The 22,911-nt window shown below is 40.3% G+C and overlaps 1 protein-coding gene across 1 annotated transcript in view; it reads right to left on the bottom strand.

Moving 5' to 3' along the window:
• Positions 1-22,911, bottom strand: part of LVRN (laeverin) — a 1,030,506-nt gene that overhangs the window by 130,057 nt on the left and 877,538 nt on the right. The window contains exon 18 of the mRNA XM_044059628.1: positions 4,001-4,141. Within this exon, the coding sequence (XP_043915563.1) occupies positions 4,001-4,141 (141 nt within the window). The remainder of the gene's footprint in view (positions 1-4,000; positions 4,142-22,911) is intronic.

Here is a 22,911-nt window from a genome sequence, read left to right on the forward strand (position 1 = left end):
CCATTCCTCTACCCTCCCTCTCATTTACACACATATATTCTGTCTTAGCCCTGCTGACCCTCATTCCTCTGCTCTCTAGAGCATATCTCCACCTCTCCAGAGTCTCCTCAACCTGATTCCTACTCTCACTACAGATCACAATGTCATCTGCAAACATCATAGTCCACGGGGCCTCCTGTCTGATCTCATCTGTCAACCTGTCCATCACCACTGCAAATAAGAAAGGACTCAGAGCTGATCCTTGATGTAATCCCACCTCCACCTTAAACGGATCTGTCACTCCCACTGCAGTCCTCACCACTGTCACACTACCCTCGTACATATCCTGTACCACTCTTTTTTATTATTTTGTTCACAATATAGTGGTTAAAGCCAAGAATGTCTTTGTCATCAGTTCATGATGTGTGTCATGCTGTAAAATTGTCACAAAGTGTGACTAGACCTGTGTTATGATACTTTCTTATTCTTTTTTTTTTTTTTTTTGGTGGGTAGGTGATATTAATGCATTCATTGCTGTAATTCCATATGAGCATGCCCAGTATAATGATGAACTAGGTGTGCACCATTTAGCTCGAAGCTCCTTAAGTAATCAATGTTATAAGATAGTTATTGTCATTTGTTATTTGTCAAAACATACTAAAATTAGCATCGGATAGCTTGGCTCTGCCAATATCCTCACTATGGTAGTGACGTATGCGCAAAAGATAACATTGTTACATGCCAGCATACAGCTGTTACATACAAAATGGAAATTTTCAACAGTTCATTTCTACTTGGTATTAATGTTGCACCTGTTTGTGAGTTAGTGTTGTGTAGTGTCATACAGGTATTACTAATGTGTTCAACAAATCTTACTTCAAGTCCAAGTATGATTTACAGTATCATGCTATACTGCATTCAGAAGGGTGCTTTGACAGACTGTATTTCAATGTGCAGTGTGGCAGTTGCAGCAAGAGGTACATAAGTAATATGATGATTACACTGATAAAAATGCGTGATAAAATATATAATATTAGTGTAATATGATGATTACACTGCTATAAATGCACAACACTGGTCTAATATGATGATTACATTGCTAAAAATGTACAAAACTGGTGTAATATGATGATTACACTACTAAAAATGCACAATACTTATGTAATATGATGATTACATTGTAAAATGCACAGTACTGGTGTAATATGATGATTACACTAGTAGAAATGCACAATACTGGTGTAATATAATGATTGCACTGCTTACAATACACAATACTGGTGTAATTTGATGACTGCACTACTAAAAATGCATAATATTCATGTAATATGATGATTACATTGCTAAAATTCATAATACTGGTGTAATATGATGATTACACTGCTAAAAATCCAAAATACTGGTGTAATATGATGATTACATTGCTAAAAATGCACAATACTGGTGTAATATGATGATTACGCTACTGAAAATGCACAATACTGGTGTAATATGATGATTACACTGGTAATAATGCATAATACTGGCATAATATGATTGCACTGCTAAAAATGCATTAAACTGTAATCAGTTTGAAATGGGAGATGAAACAGTTCTCATGTACCTGATGTAATTATACAACATTTCTAGTATGGAAATTGTTTTTGGCTAACTATCCATGTGTGATGTTCCTATCACACATATGTGCATTACATGCATAGGCTTATATTGACATTTCTACATACACAACACATATTTTAAGGGAGTTACTTCACCAGACTTTTGCCTTGATTAACTTGCATGTTAATATGTTAAATGACCATATCCCTCATTTCACAGTACATCTTTCATGTGTCATAGTTAGACATCTATAACTATGGATTGTAGCACACTCTTACCCTGATATGTTGCTCCAAGAGACAGTTCTGTACATGTGGCAGGTCCTTCTGTATTGCAGTGCATAAATGCATGGGATGTAAAAACAGTCTTACTTCCTGCCATTCACCATATGCAGGGTGCTGCCACAACTGATGGCTTCAACAATGACTACTAGTATTGGAAGGATTTTGCAGGTGAGCATGAATCTTTTCAATATGTCCTCTTTTTACGTGTGTATAAAGTTCTACTAAAACTTAATTTTTGCTTTCTTAATACATATAAGTCGAGGAAAAGGTTAAAGTTGTCTGACCTGTTTGTGTTTTCAAACACAATTACTCCTATGTAAATTATTGCTTTTGTTTACTTTCACAATATACATGACAATGCCAGTGAACATCCCTAATTGTGCACTATCTACAATATAAGCTATATTCCCTACTGTATCTGCTTTCCTTGGCAATTATCCTACCTCTCAACTTTCTCTATTATTTATGAAATTCCCTCATTTTTTACACTGTAGTTGTGTCATCATCTACTTTTGTCAATATTTCAGTTTTAAAGTCAAGTAAATGTTATCTCTGAGTAGCCTGATTATTTCTGTAATTCTCGCTACTTATGATAAGGGGTGTTTCTACGGTAATCCATTTATACATAATTAAACATTTCTTGTTATGCTGTCCCTGACTCTTAATTATGTATTCCAAGTTGCTCCTATTTTGTATTTTGCCTTACACTTATACTCACTTACTGAAGTTAAGCTTAGTTACAATCTGGTGTTTATACTGTGTGATTGAGCCCATATGCACCTCAACTTGGCTGCTAGCCTCTGTTCTGGCCACCAACAGGTGTTGCTTGATGTGTAGGGTTGCTTAGTCTCTTGCGTATTTGATAAGCAATGCTGTTTGTCACACAAAGATGGTCAATTGTGTAGGCTTAAATGTGACATGTAAACAGTTGTTAATGAATCCCTGGGTAAATCTTAGCAGTACAATGTGCTTAACAGAGTTGTCTTTTTTCTTGAATTAAGAGTGCATTTATGGAGATCTATGTACTGCAATGCATTATTCTTGTGAGATAACAATTAATCTAAGGTTAGGTTAAGTTCAGATCAGTAAAACTTAGAAGTAAACCAGCTCTGCAGTGCTGCAATAATGCATAGTCATGTGATCACTGCAACTTGTTTCTTTTACCTATTTTAATTCAACAGAATGAAAACAAAATACACAATAAATTAACAAGAATAAATCATGCTGTTTAAACTCAGCTTGTACTGAAAAGCATGCAAACCCAACTTTTACATTATAACACCAACTTTCTAAAACAAGTATCTGTCCTAGTATGTCATATTCACAGTATAACACCAATGCTCTAAAAACATGGATCTGTCCTAGTATGTCATATTTTGCTACAATGACAGTGTCACATGGGTCAGGCTATTCTCCTGTCATCCAGTGATGTAGCTTCATGTCTGCAAAGCTGTAGGGAAGATGCATAATAATTAAAATATGAGAGCTTCACGAGGCTTAGCCAATGTTTTTTTTTTTTTTTTAAATTGTGCTTTCAGCTGAGAAAAGGAAAACAGGGTATCAAAGCCACATATAATAAGTACTGTCTTCCATCAGTCTCATGTAGTGAGTCATTATTACTGTCATAGCATTATGCAAGAGTATAGGACAATCCTCATCCTTTCTCAGGCTCTAGTAGAGTATAACAGATCTGCATGGAAATGACTGATCCTTAATCTGCCCAGTCTGCCAAGGCTTAAATTCCTCACTGAAGAAGGTTTGCCGTTGTATTAATATCCTAGATGAGTTAGATGAGAGGCATCTCTGACATCCTCATGTCCTCAGCATCCTTCTCTCATTCTGGAATTGTAATTTCCCGGTGGTTGCCATAGCTATACTTTCATTCAATTTGTTATAGGGCAAACTGCTCTGTCAGTAGCTGATATCAGTAGTATACTGATATTAGCAACTACTAGTACAGAGGACCCAGAGAAGAGTGGAGCGACATGGTTAAGTAATTACTTCTTACCAACAAAGCTAAAAAAAATTGGCTTAAGTTAAAACTTACATCAAAAAGTAATGCTGATGACCCTTACAAAGTTTACTGTAACATACAGAAAGACAAAAGTGCATAAATTGTAATTGGACTAAATACTTACTTTAACTTAAGTTCTTCCATATTTTCTCTGATGAAGTCATACACTACTGGATGACCAATGTCTCTATCTGCTAAGAGTTTAACGATGTGTGTTATATCATACCAACTGATTAATGATGAATCCAATAAATACTGCAAGTATCTGGAAGAAATAATTTTAAAACATTGTTAAATGATTAGTGTAGTTTTTATTTACTAATGCGGAATGATTTCTTTCAAAATGTAAAACAAATGTATGCCATTTGAGTTAATTGTGGATATACAAATGCAAGAAATTAAAAGGAGTTATCAGAGCTGCCTGCGTGCGTAACACCAGCTTTGCAATGCAATATTAAATTGCTCTGAGGAGCACATTAAGCTATCTTCTTGTTCTATTGTTATTTGAGAACTGACTATATACCACAATTATGCAATTTTCTTGCAGCACCAAATAGCCTACACTACTCTGTGTTTAGCATTCTAATCTTTGTTTTCTTTTCATTTCTTCTTCCTGCTGTTGTCCTGTCACATTACATCTCCCCATATACTGCTGTACACGCCAGCAAATGACTATTAAGTGAAGAGTCAAATGCAGCAGCATGGAGACATTAACATCACATGTGCACTGTTTACAACGTACATTCAGGTACAGTAGAAATGGACATTGTCAAGTAAGGCAAATGCAGATATTAACTTAAAAGGAGTCCAGTTCTGAAGGTTCCAGGTGACCTGCAATGCCAGTCTAGGAAGATGTCCTTTGGGCCCAAGGTACTTTACATGACTGAATTAGGAAAAGAAAAAAATATACTAATTCAAAATGAGATAGAAATGGGAGCTAATGTAAAGCAGTGTGTAAACCACACACAGTACATGCAAATGCTTTGAAGTTTTTACTTGTATAAGAGTGAACTGGTGAAAACCTGCAAGATGGGACTGACTTCATTTCCTATCCACAAGGGAGAGGAAAGGAGTTGTATTCAGGAAATAACAAGGAGGAATGCTATAAAGCAGTGGAGAGAGATATGACTGAGCAAGTCAAAAAAAAGAAAGTTTTAAAGCTGAGAACATAGACTTAGCTAAACATATGAAGTTTAGGAACAGACGAAAGTTGTCGCGGACATCTTTAGGGGAGGGAGGAGAGGGAGTTGGGACATAAGAAAATAGTATATAATATGGTAGTGAGTTGAGGGGACTGGGCAAGCAAGAGTTAAGTAGGTTGGAAGCTGATGGAGGAAGAGGTAGGAGTGGGGGTGGGTCCTGTAGGGTTTTGGATTGGGTTCTAGTTGTTAGGATTCACATTTGATTGTGATCTTGATTTCTGTTGAAAGGAAGGAAGTGTAAGCATCAAAGGGTAAAGGTTAGTAAGTTAGCATGGGAGGACTTAGCATTGTGGTCACAATTTCTACACCAGTTCAATGGGATCACATTTTAGGAGAAAGATTGGGTAGGGCAGCGAAGAGTTACAACTGTTTACAGATGCAGTTGGGGGTATGGGTATGGGGGCATATTTTGCAGGGCAATGGTTCTTAGTACCATGGCCTTTGCAATGGACTGACGAGTGGAAATGGGATGTGGCCTTTCTGAAGCTTATGCTGATTTGGGCTGCATCAGTGGTATGGCAGGATCATTTGAGGGGTAGGAGAGTAGTGTTTAATTCAGACAACATTGCGGTGGTGAGAGTGTTGCAGGGTAAAACTGCCAAATCAGAGCGACTGTTGTTAGTTCTTCATAAGTTAGTGTTGCAGAGTTTGTTGATTAACTTTTCTTTTACAGGAGTGCATGTACTGGGGGTAAAGAATGAGATAGCTGACAGCCTTTCTCATTTCCAGTTTTGCAGATTTTGGTAGATGGCTCTATCAGCTGCAAAGGACCCCATGGTGTTACCAGATGAGATTTGGCAGATTGGGCAGGAGTGATCAGCGGGTTGGTGCTACAGTCATGGGCGGTGTCTACAAGGAAATCCTACGGTAGGGCATTGCTTGATTTTGATAATTCTGTGAGACAGTTACCAGAAGAAGAGTGTGTGTGGTCAGAGCCAACAAGGTTCCCTGGCTTACGCCACCCAAGAAAGTTATTTTCCTGTGCCACTGTTGAGCAGAGCCACAGAAGTGATCCCCGGGGTGTATTTCCTATTTCCCATCCACTCATCAAGATTTTTCTTGAAGAGTGCTAATGAAGAACGTTGCTTGACATAGATGGGTAGCCTGTTCCATAGTATGGGAAGTCTCTGGGACAAGCATCTATCCTTCCAGCATGTCCTGTTTATTGTGGTGACAAAGTTTAGGTCCCTAGAGCGTGTAGTTCGGAGGGATTGGGATGTCTTTAGGTGTAGCATGTCCAGCAGCTCTGGGTTTGACATAGCTTTATATGTTAGGCAGAGATCACCTCAGAGTAGGCGATATGCTACGGAGTAAAGCTGGAGTTTTTTTGAGGCGGTCAGTGTAGGTTATTTGTTTGAGGCCAGTAATCCTCTTTGTGAGGTACTTCTTTGGCCTTTCCAGCTGCTGCAGATGTCTTATGAGATACATTCCAAAAGGGGCATTGTACTCTATAATGGGTCTAATGAGTATCGAGTAGAGGGGAACAATGACCTCTTTTTTTCCTGGATGAGAACCCTTTTATAATGAGGTGTGCCAAGTAGAAGGACTTCCTGACTACTGTGGCAATGTGACTATCAAAGGAGATACTATTGTCCACCTGGGTCCCAAGGTCTCTTATCACACATTCGGTGTTAAGTAGATTGCTGCCTATGTGGTAGTTCAGGGGTACAGAGTTTTTACCAAAGGGGATGACACTGCACTTTTTGGCATTGAGCTTGAGGCCAGGGCTCTGACACCAGGCATCTGTCTCAGCGAGGCCCTTCTGTAGGATGTCCACACCATTTGGGGACTTGTCTATGGCTCCTAGTTTGCAGTCATCCATGAACTGCATTAGCCAGAGGCCTTCTGTGTTAGTCTGTACTTCAGAGAAGTAGATACCAAACAGGAGAGGTCCCAGGATGGAACCCTGTGTCACTCCACTTGTCACTGCTTTGAGGTCAGATTTGGAGTCTGCAACTTTTATGGGTTCTGTCAGTGAGCCAGTTGGCAACCCATCTTGTGACGTAGGGATTTATACCTAGTTTAGTGAGTTTAGCTATAATTCCAGAATGGGGGCTGGTGTTGAAAGCCTTGGCGAGGTCAAGATAGGCTGTGTGAACCACCTTATCCTCATCTACAGCTTTGTTGACTGCCTCAAAGAAGTCAATCAGGTTCAGGAGGCATGATCTGCCTTTCACAAACCTGAACTGGGTGGGATCCAGAGGTTACCAATGTCTTTTTTTATGAGTTCCATGATGATATGTTCCATGGCCTTGCAAACCAGGCTGGTCAGGCTAATAGGTCAATAGTTCCCAGGATCAGTGGTGGCTCCCCCTTTGTGGAGTTTGATAACTGTTGCTGTGCACCATTCAGTGGACACAAAGCCTGATGTGAGGCTATTATTGAACATGGTGCTTAAGCGGGGAGCTAGTTTGTTCTGAAGTTCATGTAAAATGCAGCCTGGGATGTTGTCTGGTCCCATGGATGCTGTGTTTTTGGCTTTAGAGAGTGCAGCTTTTACCTGCATAGCTGTGATTACAGGGACTCTGCATTCTTCCTGTATATATATGGGCCCTATAGGGAGTGAGAGGGGTGGTAAAGTTAGCACTGAACCTATCTGCCAGGATGTTGGCAATGTCAGTTCTGTAATTTTCGTGCCTTTGTGCTGTAACTCAGAGCAGATCTGGGTGTTGCCATTGAGATTCTTGACATAGCTATAGAATGCTTTGTGGTTGTCCTTGGAATTAGTGGTGATTTTGTTTTCGTAGCTAGCTTTGGAGGATCTTATAAGGGATCTCAGCTTCTTACTGAGGCTGACCAGGGAGCTCCTCCACTTATGGGATTTTACTCTCTTTTACAACAGTTTCTTCCTTCTGTTGTACAGTTTGTTTATGGCAGGGGACCACCAGATTGGCTTCCTTTTTTTGGAGGATAGCGTCTTGGTTCTGTTTGGGATAGCCCGATCCATGCACTCATGTAAGTGCTTATAGAGTGCATGGACTGTATTGTCCATCTGCATGGGTGTCATGAAGTTCACCACTTCTGTCTTAAGAAGCATGTTTCCTTAATGGGGGTGGGGGCGGGATGTGGATATCAAGGGTGATTAGCTTATGGTCGGATCGGACCAATGAGGAGTTGACTTCAGGTGTGGAACACCGGTCACTCATGTTGGTAATGACTAGGTCTAGGATATTGTTGCCGCTGGTGGGGGTGTGGATAAGTTGATCCAGGGCATTGGAGTTTATGAATTCCAGAAAGTGTTGAGCTAAGGAGTTTAGGTGGTAGAGCATTAACAGGTCAGCAATTGAATTTTGATTATGAGCAGGGCTCTTCTCAATTTGGGTTTGGAAGGGGGTACGTTTTCTTCTCATTCTTTTAGGATGGATAGAGCATTTGATCTAGCGAAGGGAGGCAGTTTGATTGATGCCATTAAGAGGGTGGGGCAGTGTTCTTCCAATGTATTTTTGACTTACATTAGATAAGTTTGGTGGATCTATTTGTGATTAATTTTTGTTTTTTCAGGGGAGAGGATTGTCATTTTAGGGCATTCATTTGTTTACTGGGCAGCTAGGCAGTTTGCTGTTAGAAGCAATGACATGAATTTGGGATTGCAACATTTCGGATTGAAGGTTACCTGGCATGGTGTTAGAGGTTTGAGGTGGAGCTGGATACTGCAGGTATTTACCTTGTTGCAAAGTCAGTGGGGATTTCCGCAACTTTTAGTGATTCATTTAGGGGGGAATGATTTGGGTAAGATTCCAAAGAAGCAGTTAGTTTATAATATTTGTTTTGATTGTCTGGCATTAAAGAAACTTTATCCTTCAGTTAGCTTGGTTTGGTGTGAGATTATTCCTAGGTTAGTTTGGAAGGAGGCAAATAATTTTTCTGCAATTGAGAGGGCTAGGAAGTATGTTAATTTTACATTGGCAAAGCAGTTGAGGGGAATGGGGGTGAGTACAATCAGGCATGTTGAGTTTGAGGATAGGGATTCCATGTGGTATAGGGCAAATGGGGTTCACCTCAGTGAATTTGGTCTGGATTTGTTTAATTTAAATTTGGGCTTATTTTAAGGGGGTTTAGTTAGTGAGGCTAGGGTGTAAGGGGGAACAGCCCCGTGGAGGTTGATGGGTGGAGAAGATGGGCAGGCTTGCCTCTCTTCTGTTCCCTCTCTGGTGGATAGTTGGGGGAAGGATTTGAGGGGATAAAGTTGATGGTGGAGGTGTTTGAATTGATGGTGTGGATTGGTGATTAAATGCTGAAGGTGAGCTGGAACTCTGCCTTGTTAGTGAAATGATAAGTGAGCAAGTGGGGGAATGCTGCCTATCCTACAGTGAGCGATTACACTGCCCTTATTGGTTATGTATTTCATGTTATTTTGCAACATGTTTTCATTTATGAGGATTTGATTTGGTATTGTGTTCAATAAAGTTTCATGTTTCAATATATTTATGTATATAATAAAGATTGTCAAAAGTCTTTGGTGTTTGTGTGTTTTATTAAAGTGGAGCATAACAAATGAAGTTTGGGAACAGACAAAAGTTGTCATGGCACATCTTTAGGGGAGAGGGGGGAGGGAGTTGGGACATAAGAAAATAGTAAGTAATATGATAGTGAGTTGAGGGGACTGAGCAAGCAAAGGGTAATTAGGTTGGAAGCTGATGGAGGAAGAGGTAGGAGTGGGGGTGGGTCCTGTAGGGTTTTGGATTGGGTTCTAGTTGTTAGGATTCACATTTGGTGTGATCTTGCTGCCCTCCCAGCCCTCCCTCTTTTATGCTTTTACATGTAGGGCAGAGAAGAGGGGCAGGCTTGCCCCCCTTCTATTCCCCTTCTGGTGGATAGTTGGGGGAAGGATTTGAGGGGGTAAAGTTGATGGGGGAGGTGTTTGAATTGATGGTATAGATTGGTGATGAAATGCTGAAGGTGAGCTGGAACTCTGCCTTGTTAGTGCAATGATAATTGAGCAAGTAGGGACTTTGCTTATCCTATGGTGAGCGATTACACTGCCCTTACTGGTTATGCATTTCATGTTCTTTTACAACATGTTTTCATTTATGAGGATTTGATTTGGTATTCTGTTCAATAAAGTTTCATGTTTCCATTTATTTTTGTATATAATAAAGATCGTCAAAGGTCTTTGGGTGTTTGTGTGTTTTATTAAAGTGGTGCATGACAAATCAGTGAAGTGCTTTCAAGAAGCATTGCAGAGAGTCTCTGGAATTCAAGATTAACATGAATGAATAAAACAGAGCCAGAAACACTGAGAACCAGTCACAAATTCTGGAAATACCACTGAAGTAATATGAGTGCATATGAAAAGTGCTGGAACACACACACACACACACACACACACACACACACACACACACACACACACACACACACACACACACACACACACACATGCACAGTGAGAAATCATCAAACCCAGTGGAAGTAAAGAACAAATGAAGTGGACCACAGTTAACTGTAATTCAACAGTCACTGCAGAGTAAATGAGATAGTGGTTAGCATCTGGGAATACGTGTAAAGATGAAGCAATATTTGGAAAGGAACAGCTAATTAGAGCATGAGTACACACATGTAATGACCCTTAAAAGGAAGTGATCACTAGAAAAGGATTCTACATCAAGATTAATAATTATTTATGCTGCACATGTCATTAGTATACTGGTCACACATGCAAGACTTGGTGAGGATGGTACAAGACACAGTGCCACCATGGAAGCCTGAGTACTTTGCAGAGACATAGTGTTGGGAGCACCTATCACACTGGCCAGAATATGCAAAGGTGCATAAAACAACAGACTATAGATCCACTATAACAATGGTACCTTGCGTGCAGTGCTGGGTTCCAAAGAGGTTAAGTATGAGGCTGCATTGTACAACAGCCTGAGCACTTTGGATAACATACTTGGAGTGCTTGGGTAGCATATGCATACTTCAGGGCTGTACATACTGTGTGCCCATTGTTGTGTCAGGTGTACTAACACTCCTGATGCACTCTTATCTTCAGTTAGGGTGCACATTGCACAACATAGCAGCCTAAGTACCCAAGACTGTACAATGGCTTTGTGTGGAGAGTGTAGAGCCAGAATATATTTGCAATAGAGTGAGGTGGCATAGACAGACATGATGACTAACAATGGGCTAAACATACAGGCACACACATTTACATAAAGGTGTGTGTGAGCATAGTATTCAGTTCCAGGGCCTAAGCTGTACAGCACTGTGCGAAAATCTGGGTCAATTGGAATGAAGGACTGGGCAGAACAATTCATAATCTATGTTACCCGCATTAAGGTTTTTTACCTATTTCTGCATACAGACTACCATTTACACCTCAGTAGGACATTGTACTCAGAGGATGGCATTACTGTCTTTCTACACTATGCAGTCCAACTGGGATGTGCTGTATGAAATATGAAGTACAGTCCACTCCTGCATGATAGGACAAGAGCAGTCCATCTGTGTACCTGCATTAATAGTGCTGGTTAATGGTTCCAAGGGATGTTGCTGTGTGCAGGCTACACTACACCATTGTATGCATTTGTGTGAATATGTAATGGCTTGCCTATACATATATGTATGTATGTGAGCTTTGTGCACAGGCATATTGTCATACATCCACATAACTGTGTCTGAATGGTCATTTATGCAATCAGGGGATGACTTATGTCTATACTATCTAACAACGCTGACTATGGTACACCTGTTAGGCTGGCAGTTGAAGGCCATCCTTATGGCTGAGAACTCTTATTCCTGCATTCTAACACACTGTCTGATGTCAATGACAGCTCTCAACATTTCTGACTTATTTTTTTTTAGCAGTATTATTCATGTTACACTGTTTATTTGAATATGTTCAATGCACAATCAGCAAACTTGGTAGTCAGACACATATGTTTTCATAAAGACAGCTAGTCCATTATGTATGAATCATATATAATGTGTTTTATCTGTATTTCCCTGCGAACATTCACTGTTCAATGCATGTTACATCAATAAATCCCATCCATTTTGTTTTGTAAGCATTGTTTGTAGAGTTGTGGGTTTTACTTTAAGCAAACTGTAGTTTTTACATTTAGTTAATCTCAGTTTTTGGCAATAGCTTTGGGACTGGCACTGTTTTACACTCTTTCCTCATGTTCCTTTCTTATTTCATTACCTCCACCACTTCACATCTCTACTGCTTGAGCAGATTTCAGTTTTTTATCCCTCTTTATTGTACATTGACTTAAGTCCCCTCTGTTTACTTGTTGTTATCATATTTTTTGAGAAGCTTGTACAGAGCCTTGCAACTACTGTTCTTCTCTGCCAATGGCCCCTGCTTCATTTTCCTAAGGCTTTGGTCAAGCAATCCACTGCTTAATTTTGTGGTGTATACTAATTAACCATAGATGCCATCTTTCCTTACACTCACTGATATATTTCATTCTGCTGTACTTGTAGCATTTTAACTTATTGCTTTTATACAGTTGTATTATACAGTACATTATGTAGTTGTTAAACTGTAATTTCCTGTCTGTGTCTTGTGTTTCATACCTGTCGCATTTCCCATTTAGGTCTTACTCAGCTGTTCTGTATTTACTAAATACTGTATTTGGAATACATCACTGACTTATAAACATAATTTTGCAGTGTGTACTAAATTCTACATCTTTATCACCTAATTTATTTAAATACTTTTTAAAATTCTTTTAGTCCATATCCCAGCTGACCATTAACTGCTCCTGGGACCCTCTCCTCATTGACTGGGTGTAGGGAACATGACAAGCCTCCTATTATAGTCTTTTTCTGACCCATGCTGAGAGCCATTGAGGAGATCAAGGCAACCCAGAACAGTGTCATTTTGTTGCTCAGAATATATTTTTTTGTTATGCACTAAGGTCCCTCCCTTACCTGAAACCATACTGTCTGGGGATGAACATGCAGTGGACATGCTGACATACAGTGGATATAAAAAGTTTACACCCCCCTGTTAAAATGCCAGGTTTTTGTGATATAAAAAATGAGACCACAGTAAATCATTTCAAAACTTTTCCCAACTTTAATGTGACATATAACCTGTACAAGTCAATTGAAAAACAAACAAACAAATCTGTTAGGGAAAATATATAAAAAATAAAAAAATGTACAAGCTGGTTGTATAAATGTGCACACCCTTAAACTAATACTTTGTTGAAGCACCTGTTGATTTAATTACAGTATTCAGTCTTCTTGGGTACACACCTGCCATCAAATAAAGAGACTCTGAATAACCGCAAATAAAGCTCAGCTGTCCTAGTAGGATTTTCCTGACATGTACTCAGTTGCCTGCTACAGCAAAAGCCATGGTTCACAGAAAGCTTACAAAGCATCAAAGGGATCTCATTGTTGAAAGGTATCAGTCAGGAGAAGGGTACAAAAACATTTCCACAGCATTGGATATACCATGGAACACAATGAAGACAGTCATCAAAAAGTGGAGAAAATATGGGACAACAGTGACATTGCAAAGAACTGGATGTCCCTCCAAAATTGATTAAAAGATGAGACTAAAACTGGTGAGGGAGGCTGCCAAGAGACTTACAGCAACACTGAAGGAGCTGCAGGAATTTCTGGTAAGTACTGGTTGTCTACTACATGTGACAACAATCTCTCGTATTCTCCATATGTCTGGGCTATGGGGTAGGGTTGCAAGACAGAAGTCTTTTTTTATACAGAAAAACATCCAAGCCTGGCTAAACTTTGCAAAACAATACATCAAGTCTCCCAAAAGCATGTGGGAAAATGTGTTATGATCTAATGAGACCAAGGATGAACTTTTAGGCCACAATTCTAAAAGGTATGTTTGGCATAAAAACAACACTTTGCATCAGCAAAAGAACACCATTCCTACGGTGAAGCATGGTGGTGGCAGTATCATGCTTTGGGGTTGCTTTTCTTCAGCTGGAACTGGGGCTTTAGTCAAGGTGGAAGGAATTATGAACAGTTCCACATACCAGTCACTTTTGGCTCAAAACCTTCAGGTGTCTGCTAGAAAGCTGAAGATGAAGAGGAATTTCACCTTTCAACATGACAATGACCCCAAGCACACATCCAAATCAACAAAAGAATGGCTTCACCAGAAGAAAATTAAAGTTTTGGAATGGCTCAGCCTGAGCCCAGACCTAAATCCAATAGAAAATCTGTGGGATGACCTGAAGAGGGCTGTGCACAAAGGGTGTATATCATAACATCGAATTTGCATAACATCGAACAGCCATAACCTTGAATGTGCTGTTCATGGAATCTATACTTGTGGGATCGCGTTACAATGAGGATCAGTAAATATGCCCTTTCCTCACTGTAGTGCGACCTCGGAGTTGGTATATATAATTAGTGTATATATATAATATATATATATATATATAATATTAATATATAATATATAATTCAATGAATGGCACATTCGAGGTTATGACCGTTCGATGTTATGCGAATTCGAAGTTATGATATAAATCATGCACAAGAGATGCCCTCGATATCTGACAGATTTGGAGTGCTTTTGCAGGAAGAGTGGGCAAATATTGCCAAGTCAAGATGTCCCATGCTGATAGACTCCTACCCAAGAAGACTGAATGCTGTAATTAAATCAGAAGGGGCTTCAACAAAGTATTAGTTTAAGGGTTTACACACTTATGCAACCAGCTTATTGTACGTTTTTTATTTTTTTATAGTTTTCCCCTAACAGATTTGTTTGTTTTTCATTTGAATTGTACAGGTTATAGGTCACATTAAAGTTGGGAAATGTTTTGAAATGATTTATCATGGTCTCATTTTTTATATCACAAAAACCTGGCATTTTAACACGGGTGTGTACACTTTTTATGTCTAGTGTATCATCCCACCTCTGTGGTGACTCAGCCAATGTCCTGCTTCACTGAAGCCATTGTCCCCTGCATGTCTCCAGCTTCTGCCGGAGATCACCTATGAGGTGTACATCCTACCCCCAGGATGAGTACTCCCATCCTTGCAGTACCAGTACCTCTGATATTTGAGCCATAAATTCAGCCAGGGCCATAGTCAGGGTTCTGTCCCTCTGTACCATGGTCCTGGCTCTAAGTTACTGAAATTCTGTTATATCCTTGATAAGGACATGGCAGTTCCCTGGACATACACTGAAAATGGCCACTACTTATCTGGAGAAACCAATTAACAAAGAAATAAATAGTATCAAAATATAGATACATTTTTACTTTTCTTCTGGCCACTAATCAGACTTTGGTTAAATAGGAAAACATTGCAATTTAAAGTGGTTGTAAGGAAATAGTGACTGTTGATTATAGGAAGGCTTAAGGGAGGAGAAAATAAAATGCTGGATAAAGGAATAAGGAATACCAACTTCTCAAACATAACTTTTTTTAGCAAGAGATGAGGCTGTATTGCTTATCCTAGAAAAGAAATGGTTGGAAAACTGCAAATATTGCAACTATTTCAACTCAGGCTGTGGAATACTTGTTTATTCATTGTGTGGGATGGAGAGAAGGGAATTTAATAACAGCTTATCTTTACAATAAAAGTGCACATGTAGAAACATACATACATTTGTGTGTGTGCAAATGAGGGTGTGTGCATGTAAACATGTGAGAGCATACATTTATATATTTATGCATGTGTATATGTGAATCTGAGTACATTTGTTTCTCTTATTAATCAATTATTTTCTGGCAATAATACAGGGAAAGGCAGCATATACAAAACAGAACCTGTGCATTTTTCTTTCTTTTTTTAAAACAATGAGTGATAAGGTCACTGAAAAAACAATCAGTAAAAACAAAATGAAAACTCTTTTTTCTAATTATAGGTTCATAGGTTCATACTAGGCTATCTGCCCTAGGGCATTTATAAGCCTAGCCAGAGTGTGTTTGGCTTTCGCCACTCATTTTAAATTAATTTTGCTATGCCCTTTTTTGAGGTTAGTATACTGTGCCTCTGTCTAACAGTGACACAGAAGTGATACCCGGGGTAAACCTACGATCTTCCATCCACTCATCAAGATTCCTCTTGAAGAGAGTCAATGAGGGACTCTGCCTAACCTGGACTGTGATTTTATTCCAGAGTGAAGGGAGCCTCTGGGTTATGAATCTGTCCTTTCAGCATGTCCTATTTATTTCAGTGCTGAGGTTCAAGTCTCTCGAGCGCGTAGCTCGATGGGATTTGGATTTTCTGTGGTGCAGCATGTCCATTAATTCCGGGTTGGACATGGATTTATACGTCAGGCACTGATCACCTCTGAGGAGGCAGTATGCCACTGAGTAGAGCTGGTGTTTCTTTAACCGGGCAGCATATGGCATCTGTTTGAGCCCTTTGATCCTCTTGGTGAGGTACTTTTGGGGTCTTTCCAGTTGCTGCAGGTGTCTGGTAAGGTAAATCCCAAAAGAGGCATTGTACTCAATTATGGGCCTGATGAGGGATGCGTAAAGAGGCATGATGACCTCCCTTGATCTAGATGTGAATCCCTTCATGATTAGGTGGGCTATATAAAATGTTTTTCCTAACCGCTTTGGCAACGTGGTTGTCAAATGAGAGATTGCTATCAACTTGGGTCCCCAGGTCCCTAATTACTTCTTTTGTACTTAATGGATTACCACCTATGTGGTAATTTGTGGGCACTTTGCTTTTGCCAAACGGGATGACTATACACTTTTTGGCATTTAGCTTGAGGCCATGGCTCTGGCACCAGTTGTATGTTTCTATGAGGCCCTTTTGGAGGATGTTTGTGTCGGCTGGAGAGTCGATTATGGCGCCCAGTTTGCAGTCATCTGCGAACTTGGTCAGCCACAGTCCTTCCATGTTGGCCTGCACCTCCGAGAAATATATACCGAACAAGAGAGGTCCCAGGACTGAGCCTTGTTGGATGCCACTTGTAACTGGTTTGGAGTCTGACATGGCTCCAGCAATTCTAACCATGTGGGTTCTGTCCTTGAGCCAGTTTGCAACCCATCTAGTGACATAGGGGTTTATATTTAAGCTGGTGAGCTTGTCTATAATGCCCGAGTGGGGTATTGTATCGAAGGCTTTTGCGAGGTCCAGGTAGGCTGTGTGGACCACCTTCCCCTCATCAATGGCCTTGGTGACTGTTTCAAAGAAATCAACCAGGTTTAAGAGGCAGGATCTGCCCTTCACAAAGCCGAACTGGGTAGGATCCAGTGTCTGTAGGTCCCCAATATCTTTATTTATGAGGTCCATGATGATCCTTTCCATAGCTTTGCAGACCAAGCTAGTCAGGCTTATGGGGCGATAGTTTCCTGGATCCACTGAGGCGCCACCTTTGTGGAGTGGGACCACTGTTGCTGTACGCCACTCTTTGGGTACATATCCTGTAGTAAGGCTGAGACTGAACAGTAGTTTTATGTTTGGGTTTAGCTCTTCTTGGAGTTCATGTAGGACACAGCCTGGGACACCATCTGGTCCCATTGATGCTGTGTTTTCTTGCTTTGGAGAGGGCAGCTCTTACCTGAGCATATGAGATGTCAGGGGGGCAGCACTCTGCTGGGATAGATATTTGCCCTTTTGGTGGGTAGGGGGAGGAGAAGTTTGCGCTGAACCTGTCAGCTAGGATGTTGGCAATGTCTGTGGGTTCGGTGTATTTTTTGTCATTTTGGACTAATTCTGAGCATATCTGGGAATTCCCACCCAGGTTCCTAACATAACTAAAGAAAGCCTTGTGATCATCCTTAGTGTCCTGTGCAATTTTTCTCTCGAAGCTGGCCTTAGACGATTTTATGAGTGCCCGTAGTTTTTTGCTAATACTGATCAGAGATGCCTTCCCTTTTGGGGATTTTGCTCTATCATGTAGTAGCTTCCTCCTTCTGTTGTATAGTTTGTTTATGGCTGGGGTCCACCAGACAGGACGTTTGCCTTTGGAGGATTGGGTCTTGGTTTTATTTGGGATTGCATGATCCATGCATTCCTGAAGGTGTTCATAGAATGCATTTATAAAGGATTCTGCGGTCTGGGCCATATTTTCCACAGGCACGGGGGCTTTGAAGGATTCCACCTTGGTTTTGAGGAGTGTGAAATTTGCTTTAGAGAAGTTTTCACTGTGGTTTTCTGGGCAGGGGGTGGGGTCGGCATGTGAATATCCAGTGAGATTAGTTTATGGTCTGATCTTACCAGTGAGGGATACACTTCTGGTCTGGAGCATAGAGTCCCCATGTTGGTGATGATCAGGTCCAGTATGTTTTCCCCTCTTGTGGGAGTGGTAACAAGTTGTTCCATAGCATTTGTGTTTATAAATTCTAGGAACCTTTGGGCTAGGGTGTTGGAGCTAGAGTAATGCTCCCAGTCTATGTTTGGGTAGTTGAAGTCGCCCAGTATAATGGTGTTTGGAGAGACCTTCATATTTTCCAGTGTTCTCAGGAAGGCCAAGTGGGGTTCCTGGGTTTGGAAGGGTGGTCTGTAGCAGGCTATAAACTGGAAGGCTGTTTTACCCACTGTTATTTGCACATGGATAGTCTCTGATGCTTCGTACTGTGCCACCAACCTGGCGGTGTGGGCATCTTTGATGAATATTGATACTCCTCCTCCTTTTGTGGTTCAGTCCAAGTTTTGGGGCCAAAAAGCATGGTATGAGGTATAACCTGGTAGTGCTGGGGTGCTCTCGGGAGCCTTGAAACAGGTTTCTGTTACTGCACAGATATTGATGTTCTCCATGCTAAGGAGAGTTTCGAGTGCGTGCATCTTGAGGTTTCGACTTCTGGCATTGAGTAGCATTACTCTTAGTTTCTTATCCCTTGTGATACCTATGGAGGTGGGTTTGTCTTTTGAGCCTTGCCTAAAAAAGGCACTATGGGGGTAGAAAGAGCCTTTGCCAATATCCGAAAGCCCAGGGGTGACAGGTGCAAGCCGTCCCTAGCGAAGCATCGTGGCTTGTCGTGCATGTCATCCCAGGCTGACAGGCACTGGATTCCCTTTGAATGACACCAATACTTAAGCCAGTTGTTGAAATTGATCATCTTGTCTTCATATTGTGGCATCATTCTTGGTGAGGGGAAGATGCTACTCAAGGTCAGGGTCATACCGGCCTGGACCACATGCTCAGAGAGCTCCTCTATGTCTCTTTTCATGTAGTCCAGGGAGGTACTTCTCAGGTCATTCACACCAGCATGGACAATGACTGAGTCATATTTGTACTTGCCTTGGAGTGACCTGAGTGCTTGTGTTATGTCGCGGATCCTAGCGCCCGACAGGCAGCTCACCGTGACCTTCTCCTTGTTCAGCCTGGTGAGCGGGACGTCAGTGTGCCTGACGATAGAGTCACCTATTACAAGTGTATCAGGTGTGTTGTTTAGCCTTAAGGGCTGTGACTGTTCAGCACACTGGCTTTGTGAGCTATGTGTTGCACGTGTTTTGTTTTGGGGTAGCGGTTGCTTGGGTGTTTGTTTTGGAGGTCTCTGCTGCTTAGGCAAATTTTTATTTAGAGCCTCCGAGTATGTTTTTGTGTATTTATGTGTTTGGTTTGCTGTCATGATAGGTCTATGTGAGACTGGAATTGTAGTGTGTGTGGTTTCCTTCTCCTCCTGACTGGTTACGCCAGTACTGAGTTGAGAGAGCTTAGCCTCCAGTTTGGCTATATGGTTGCATCTCTCACATGTGTTGGAATTTGTTGGGAGGAGGAGAGGGTTGTCTGTGTACATGAGGCAGTTGTAACATTGCCTCAAGATTCCCAGATTCACCAGCTGGACCGGAGAGGAGATTGACAACTGACCTTTGGACATGCTAGAATAGTATTGGGAATTCCTTTATAATTGAAAAAAACGGCCAATGAGGAACAAGGTACTCAAGGGGTGTTTGGGAGGGTGTAGTGCTTTTAATTTTTTAGTGCTGACTTATATAATTGCTTTAGTGAGCAAGTGCCAGGTAAGTTAAATGCAATGTGTTACAGGTAACTTAAATGCAAAAACGACAAACAGTAACTTTCTTTCAAGTGAAACAAGGAAATAAGTACATTAAGCAATGCAGATATCACTAGGGATCCACAGAAGCACTGAAAAGCCGTGTTTTAGGTGGAATTAGCGTTTCAGGGAAATAACAAGCAAACAAACAACAAGCATACAAACAAAGCTAGATTCAGCAGGCCTGGATCTAGTCTATGCTACAGCAAATAAGGTGTACCAATTTCAGTAAGAAGCAGTTCAAATATGCAGGCACTATAAGCCTTTAACCAGAAATTCCCAGCTCAGAAGGGCAGAGTCCAGCCTCTCCTCCCACAAGAGTGCAGTCCACGAACCCTTTTAATGTAAAATAACTGGCCTGAAGCCCAAGTGCTTAAAAGAGAATTAATACACTTTTAGAATAATAGATACTGAGCCCTCAATCAGCAGTTCCCAACTTAGAAGGATGTAAGCTACCTGTTCTGCCACTACAGTGCAGACCACAAACCTTCTTAATGTAAAACAACTGGTCTGAAGCCCAAGTGCTTAAACTAAAAGGCTTAGAATGAGTTACACCAAGCAGTAATAAATACAATTGAGTACTTTTAAGATGACACAAAAGCAAAATAAAGTAGGAAGAAACACAAATACAGTAAAAGCAGATAATTTTTTTTTTGAGTGAGCAAATGAGATGGGCCCAGGAGTTACAGGACAAAAACAAGTGCAAATGCAGGCCTTCAAATCAGAAAGTTGAGAGAGATGGAAGACTCCCAAATGGCCAATAACTACAAATTATGGGCCAGAACCACTCCTTATGTGGTAGACAGTTTACCTAATGCTTACCACTCCCACTGATAAGCTAGAAGGCTTCCCTCCAACACAGAAAGGCCTGGGGGGCTCAGAAGCTTACAAACAGTCCTGGACACAGCAAATCTGTATCTGGAACACTAATTACAGGAAAGGTAGGAAACAGGCTTACAATTTTTTTTTTCAGAAAAGTAGCAAAAACAGTAGTAAAAACAGTTCACATGCAGTGCAAGCTGGCACACTTGAGTATGTAGCAATATTAGTCCACACACAGTTTGAAAAAATGTAATTAAATTAAAAAGGACTAAAAGCAAGTGCAGAAAGGGTTTATTAGGTAGAATGCGGTAAAGAGATGGGACTGGGGGAGTGTCCTATATCAAATCTACAGTGGGGAGGGCACTGCAAAAGCCACCAAATTTAAACTACAGCCAAGAACACGGGGGGGGGGGAGACAATTTCAACAGAGATGCGAGGAATCACAGTGCAAATTATAAAACCAAAAAAATATATACTGATCTCTGTATATTTGCAGAACAGTAAGACAACAGATATCTAAGCAACAATTTAGCTCTATAATACAGAAAAATATACTCAGCTCTATATATTTGCAGATAGTCTTGTAAGGCTGTCTCTCAACACACAGGTTCCAGTTTAAATGCAGGCTGCTATTAACAGCAAATTAAGGGAACCTTGAGTTAACACACAAGCTATAGAAACCAAAATGAGGGTGGGGTGGGGAAGACAGTTTCAACAGAGATGTGAGGAATCACAGTGCAAATTATAAAACCAAAAACATATATACTGATCTCTGTATATTTGCAGAACAGTAAGACAACAGATATCTAAGCAACAATTTAGCTCTATAATACAGAATAATACAGAAAAATATACTCAGCTCTATATATTTGCAGATAGTCTTGTAAGGCTGTCTCTCAACACACAGGTTCCAGTTTAAATGCAGGCTGCTATTAACAGCAAATTAAGGGAACCTTGAGTTAACACACAAGCTATAGAAACCAAAATGAGGGTGGGGTGGGGAAGACAGTTTCAACGGAGATGTGAGGAATCACAGCGCAAATTATAAAACCAAAAAATATATACTGATCTCTGTATATTTGCAGAACAGTAAGACAACAGATATCTAAGCAACAATTTAGCTCTATAATACAGAATAATATAGAAAAATATACTCAGCTCTATATATTTGCAGATAGTCTTGTAAGGTTGTCTCTCAACACACAGGTTCCAGTTTAAATGCAGGCTGTTATTAACAGCAAATTAAGGGAACCTTGAGTTAACACACAAGCTATAGAAACCAAAATGAGGGTGGTGTGGGGAAGACAGTTTCAACAGAGATGTGAGGAATCACAGTGCAAATTATAAAACCAAAAAATATATACTGATCTTTGTATATTTGAAGAACAGTAAGACAACAGATATCTAAGCAACAATTTAGCTCTATAATAACGAATAATACAGAAAAAATATACTCAGCTCTATATATTTGCAGATAGTCTTGTAAGGCTGTCTCTCAACACACAGGTTCCAGTTTAAATGCAGGCTGCTATTAACAGCAAATTAAGGGAACCTTGAGTTAACACACAAGCTATAGAAACCAAAATGAGGGTGGGGTGGGGAAGACAGTTTCAACAGAGATGTGAGGAATCACAGTGCAAATTATAAAACCAAAAAATATATACTGATCTCTGTATATTTGCAGAACAGTAAGACAACAGATATCTAAGCAACAATTTAGCTCTATAATACAGAATAATACAGAAAAATATACTCAGCTCTATATATTTGCAGATAGTCTTGTAAGGCTGTCTCTCAACACACAGGTTCCAGTTTAAATGCAGGCTGGTATTCGAAATGTATTATCCCTATCCTCTCATAACCTTGACATTGGAGTAGTTTTCCACATCCCTACAGAATGAAAATACTTTATGGTCCCTATGGTTTTTCCAAAGTTTCTGCAAGTTGTCATTGTAGAGGTTGAAAAGGAGTGTTAAGTCCTAATTGCTAACTTTGTGATTTTGCTTGTTGTTTTATTCTGAAATGAAGCTATTAATTACTTCCAGTGCTAGAAAATTCAAGTTTTATAGATATATATACTGCTTGTGTTATTAATTTTAAACCTGTTTATTAAA

The sequence above is a fragment of the Protopterus annectens genome, chromosome 17.part0, assembly GCF_019279795.1.
Source record: "Protopterus annectens isolate FY-2018-M chromosome 17.part0, PAN1.0, whole genome shotgun sequence".
NCBI classification, from domain to species: Eukaryota; Metazoa; Chordata; order Ceratodontiformes; family Protopteridae; genus Protopterus; species Protopterus annectens.